We start from the raw sequence: 6,080 nt of genomic DNA on the forward strand, positions 1-6,080 counted from the left end.
ATAGATGGATGGGTGGGTGGACGGATGGGTGGATGGATGGGTGGAAGGATGGATGGATAGATGGATGAGTAGATGGACGGACAGATGGATGGATGGATGGATAGGTGGATGGATGGACAGATAGATGGGTTGGTGAGTAGGTGGATGGATGGGTGAGTGGATGGATGGATAGATGGGTGGGTGGGTAGGTGAATGGATAGATGGGTGGGTAGATGGATGGATGGGTGGGTGGATGGATGGGTGGGTGGGTGGATGGATAGATGGATAGAAGGGTGGATGGATGGGTGCATGGATGGATGATGGATAGGTGGATGGATAGATGTATGGGTAAATGGGTAGGTAAATTTGAATGGATAGATGGGAAAGGGGATAGACTAATGAATATGTAGGTGAATGAATTAGTAAATGGATGGATAGATGGCTGTGTAAGGGAGTGAGTGGGTGAATGGGTACATGAATGGATGGATAGGTGAATGAATGAACTGGTGGATGGATGGATAAATGGGTAGGTAGATAAGTGGATAGGTGGGTGGATGAATAGATTAATGGATAAGTAGGTGAATGAATGGGTGGATGAATGGACAGGTGGATGAATAGATAGGTAGATGAACCCATGAGTAAGGGAATGAGTAGATAGATGGATGAATGGGTAGGTAGGTAGGTAGATAAATTAGTTATGAATAGGTGAATGAATGAATGAATGAATGAGTGGGTAGATGGATGATGGTGGGTGGATGAGTGGATAGATAGGAAGGTGGATGGGTGTGTAAGGTTGTGACTGGTGGGGTGGGTGAATGGGTAAGTGGATGATGGATGGGTAGGTGGAAAGATGGATGTGTGTGTAAGGGAGTGGGTGGATTGATGAATGGATGAATGGGTGAATGTGTAGATGAATAATTTGAGGGGGATGTAGAGAATGGATGAATGAACAAGTCAGTGGATGAGTGGGTAGTGTGAAAGACATGGAAGTTCAGATATTGGCTCACAAGTATCGCCCCGACCTGATGTGAGCCTACTGTGGGCTGGAATTTGGATGAAAATGTGTGGAAGAATCTCCCGCCCCTGGGATGTCCTGCCAAAACACCCAACAGCTTCTCCTGCATCCCCAACACTCCTCCATCTCTCCTGCATCCCCAACTCCTCCATCCCTACCTTGTCACCTGATAGAACAGATCTCTCAGACTGGACGATCCAAGCTGTACCCCCCTCATCTAACTGTACCCAGGCTCGAAGGGTAGGCAGGGCAGAAGGAAGAGTGATGGGCAGGGGTCCCAGGAGGACTTGGGGTTCGCTGGCAGGGGCTCTCATTTGCCTGTGGCACCAGCATGTGTAGTCCCTCGAGGGCCTGGGGCCCTGGCCAGCAGGTCCTTTGAGCCTGTTCCTGAATTCTAGTCAGATGAGATGAGTTTCTGTTGTCATAACGACCTACTGGCTCTCAGCCCTGAGGATTATGCTGTCCATCACAACTCATAGTCTGGGCCTGGGTTACCATCTCAAGAGGGGACCCCTATTCCTGGGGCACCAATCTCCCTCTGGTGGGTTGCATGGTAGGTCTGTTCTCCATCATGGTGGCACAGGGTACCTGGTCTCATAGGTGATGTAAAGACCCTGGGGAGAGGAAGGAGAGGCAGATATTGCCTGCAGCTCCTGAGGCCTCATCTACAGGCAGGTGACAGCCACTCTGTCTCCAGAGATTGATCTGGGATGAGGTAAGGTTACTGGGAAACACACATGGCCTAGCACAGACCACGTACGGAGCAGGCACCCTAGAGACCACAGCTTCTTTCCTGCATTCTCCAGGCACCAGTTCTGTCCCATGTTCCCCCTCACAGAAGCAATTTTGAAAACTCCCCTGGGCCATTTAGCTTCTTCCTGATACCTTGGGGGTCTTCTGAGACAGCCACAGCTCTTGGCTATCAGAATCCATTGCACCTCACACCTTCTCTGTGGCTTTTGTCACTCAGATCTGACCATCTCTCATTCCTCAGAAAGGAAGTGAGCTCAGCCCACCCAGACCTTTGTTACCCTGCCCCCCCCACACACACACCGGGAGAGAAGGCCCCCTGTGACTGCCAGGCTGGCTGCTCATCTTTAGATGGCGTATCATGAATGCTACATGCTTCCCTAAATTCATGTACAGGGGAGCTCATTCTTTGGTGAGGTGAACACAGGCTTGGCTGCTCTTCACCACCGCCGCCACCCTAAAATCAGAGGGACTCAGCGTGAAGCTCTGATCCTCCTCCATCTCTGCTCAGTTGTCAGTCTCTGAAGCAGAGGGATTGAGGCACACGTGAACAGACAGTGGCACTCAGAGGGCATGGCCTGATGCTCCACCTACTCATTGTGCCAATTGCCTTCCACCCACGGGTCCTGTAGCTATTCACCCAGCCTTTCAGGTCTGCGCCTGCCATCCGCTGACAAGCATTTATCCAGCCAGTCATTTACAACCTCACTCCTGAATCTGTCGGCCACCCGCTCAACCGTGTACCATTCCTGTGACTCGTCTTTATGGGTGGATGTGTGCACATCCGTACACAAACCTGCCCTTCCACACCTAGGTCTACGTGTCATCCACAGTCACCACTCTGCTCGGACCTCTACGTCCATCTGATTCTACCTCTATTAACTTATAGCCCTGCCTACCCCAGCACCCACTCAGGAACCATTCACACGACCATCCCCCCCATGACAACAACCACTTGTTTTGATGCTTCCTCTGTATCCACATATCCCTTGACATCTATACAACCACCCGTCCATTCATCTACCCTGCCCCAAGACCAGAAATCAATCCACTTTGCCCTCAGGCCTCAATCTATCGGGTCCTCTCTCTACATCAGTTCTTCCATCAGCTCCCATACATTTCCTTTTTTCTTATAACCACCAGGCTTTCGTCCTCTCCATCCATCTCTCCAGCTTTCTACTCGCCTACTACTGGTCGGTCCTGATGCATACTCCCATCAGTACCTTGCTGCCCTGCCCATCAGTACCATCTCCCCTCCCCTCCATACCAGCAGGCACCACCAGTGGTATGGCCCCGGGTCTCTTCACTTCTCTTCCTACCCCATTTCCCAACCTGGTTCAAAGTTTGTTGATCGGACACAACTTCAGCTCACTGGCTCAGCCTAGGGCTGGATAGCTGCTGTTTTCCTGAAGGAGATTCCCTCTAAAGCACCATGCTGACCCCCAGGCTCATTGTTGGCCTCTTCTTGACTCGTGGGACATATACCTTCCCATTCCCTGCTATGCTGGCCAGGGTCTATAACTCTTGCTAGACCGTGAACTCCTGAAGGCTGGTTTGCCTGAGTGATAGTGTGTGTCCAAAGAAAATATGCAAGGTGAGCAGAGAGGATGTCACAACCCATTTACCCATCTGCCCATTCCTAAGACTGACCCAGCTGGGACAGCACCGTCCAGCTGTCAGTCACCAGTCACCTGCTGGGGCCTGCTCTGAGTCACTCTTCAGGGGCTTGACCTCTGATACCAGGCTCTGTAGAGGTCTAGGGCCTTGCATGAGGCCACACAGCAAATTAGCGCAGAACAGACTGGGACCTAGGGCTTCAAACCCCGTCCAAAGTTCTCCATTAGTCACATGACTAGCTCTGAGGCAGGATGGGAGGTGAGAGGGGACCCTGGGACAACTGTGGACCAACACAGCAAGTTTGCAGCTCTGACCATCAGAGGCTTAAGCTGCCCTTGACTGAGCATTTCTGCAAGATGCTTTTTGTGGTTCTTAGATTCACGCCTTCTCCCTCCCTGTAATTCTCTTCCTGCTAACCCAGCGCTAACTTCCTCTCCCCCAGCTTAGCCTGTGGGTCTTCTGTAAGCTGTGGGAAACACTTGTGGACTGTGTCCAAGCCCTACTGACTGACTGCTGTCCCTCACGCCCATCCACTCATTCATTCACGTATCCATCCATTCACTCTCCGGGATGCTGCTACGGGGATGGTGCTAATGACGATACCCAGTACACAGTCAGAATTCTATAAATGGCAGCCACTGCAGGCTAACCAGATGCTCAAGGCCGAGAGAAAGAGAGAGAGAGAGAGAGAGAGAGAGAGAGAGAGAGAGAGAGAGAGAGAGAGACCTTGTCCCGACTGCTTCACACTGAGTTCTGCTCTTGGCCTATGTGGGTCCCTCACCTGACCTCCAGCCTGTGAGAAGCTCTTACAGGCCATGGCCCCTGGCAGCCCTGACTTCTCACTTCACTTCCCAGGAGCCAGCACACAGAGCAGGCCACAGGAACGAACAGTAACTTGGGAGACAGTAACTTGGGAGGGTCCTTGGTGCTGCTCAGCAGCCCCTGGCCCTGCGCCTGCATCTGCTACCGTGCTTGCTTTCCAGAGCCGCCCTGATTATAGTGAGCTGTGGGAAAATTAAGGGTTTGCAGGAGGCTGCCAGGCCCTGCTGCTGCCTCCCCGCCCTGCTTGTCACAGATGCTAGGCTGAGCCGTCCCCAAAGGCCATTTGCCCTACTGGGCTGCCCAGACACAGCACAGAAGATAAAGGGCTTCCTCCTCGAGACCTTCTCATAGCCTAGACTTGCGAGTAGCAAAGACCACTTAACTCCTGGACAGTGAGGAAACTGAGGCCCAGAGAACCGCAGAGAGTATCCCATGGCCTCCAGGGGCGCACAGGTATTGGGACCTCAGGATAAGGGAGTCCAGAAAGATGATGCCCCACATGTGCCCAGTGACTGCACTGGTGGGCCAACCCTGGCCATCAGGGTTGCACACCTGCATGGCTCCCGTCTCTTGCAGCCAGCCCTTGCTCCAGGAGACCTTCCCAGCTCCCATCCTGCTCCCTCAGGAGATTCCGAGGTGTCGCCCACGCAGCTCTTGCCCCAAAGGAACCTTGTTCTGATGGGGTGGGCACACACGAGGAAGGAAACACCTCTAAACCAGGCAGGAAGCGGAAATGCTAGGGGCAGAAATTCCCAGCCAACGTGCAGGGGCTCTGTGAGCAGGTCAGGGCCTGCAGAGTGGCCCTGGCCAGGCCCCTGCCTGCCCAGCCTCAGTTTCCTCGCCTGTCCATGGGGAGGACTGCTGGCGGCCTGCTAGGGCCGCCGGAGAGGAAGGTGCCCGAGGCATGCGCGGGCCCACGCGCGGCCCACGCTCGGGAAGCGGTCCCTGGCCAGTCTCCTTCCGGCTCTGCGGCCTCTCCAGGGCCGCCCCCCGAACGGGGTGGGCTCAGCCGGGCCCCCTACACCCGCCTTCTGCAAGTCCTCAGGCCGCACGCGCAAAGCAGCTGCGGAGGCCCGGCCGCCCCGCCCCGCGCGAGGGCCCCGGGCCCCGGCGCCACCCAGGGCCGCCGCGGGCGCGCGCAGGGACCGCCCCGGCGTGGTGCCCGCCGCCCAGCCCCGCCCCGCGCCCTGCCAGCCCGGCTCTCGGGTACTCACCGCCCGGCGAAGCCGGCCCGGCCGCCGGCCACCCGTCCACATGGCCCCGGCTCTGCGCGCCCGAGCCCGCGGCCGGGGCTCCCCAGCGCCCCGCTTCCCGCAGGGAGCGCCCGCCCCCCGCCCCCGGCCCGGCTCCCCGCCAGCCCCGGCCCCGCGCAGCCGCGGCTGCTCCGGCGCTTCCCCGCGCCGCGCCGGGCAGGGCGCACGTGGTGGGCGCGGGGCGCACAGGGCGCGGAATGGCGGCGCGCGGGGTGAATGAGTCCCGCGCGCATGAATGGCGGCTGGCATGAATGGAGGAGTGTGGGGTGCCACGTCTTGTGTCCCTGGCCCTGCTGGGGGAGGGGAGCTCCAGCATTTAGCAGGCACCTGCTGTGTACAGGCCACTCTGGTCCCCAGGGACTGACTTGGCAGTGAGAGACAGGTGCCTGCCCTCAGGGACCTTGCAGTTTACAGACAGGACAGTGACTTCCAAAGGTGTAGCCCACTGCTCTGCCCTCCAAGTTCCGGCCGATGCCTAGCCTCCATACCTGTCATGGATTCCTTAAACTGCAGCAGCCCCCCTGTCCACTTCCAGTCCTCACCTGTAATTCTTTATCTGGGAGCCCCGTAATAGTGGAGGGGCTCCTTCTTTCCAAGAAGTAATAAAAAAGGGATAATGACTTCAGGAGGGCCACTGTGACTGG

At 56.2% G+C, this 6,080-nt stretch overlaps 1 protein-coding gene across 2 annotated transcripts in view; it reads right to left on the bottom strand.

The window, feature by feature from the left end:
* The window catches only part of Begain (brain enriched guanylate kinase associated), a 36,704-nt gene extending 31,226 nt beyond the window's left edge, over positions 1–5,478 (bottom strand). For both annotated transcript variants that reach the window (XM_021202166.2, XM_029541172.1), the window contains exon 1: positions 5,398–5,478. In XM_021202166.2, coding sequence (XP_021057825.1) covers positions 5,398–5,439 — 42 coding nt within the window. In that variant the 5' untranslated portion in view covers positions 5,440–5,478. The remainder of the gene's footprint in view (positions 1–5,397) is intronic.
* Positions 5,479–6,080: the final 602 nt, after the last annotated feature.

The sequence above is a fragment of the Mus pahari genome, chromosome 7, assembly GCF_900095145.1.
Source record: "Mus pahari chromosome 7, PAHARI_EIJ_v1.1, whole genome shotgun sequence".
In the NCBI taxonomy this organism is placed as follows: Eukaryota; Metazoa; Chordata; class Mammalia; order Rodentia; family Muridae; genus Mus; species Mus pahari.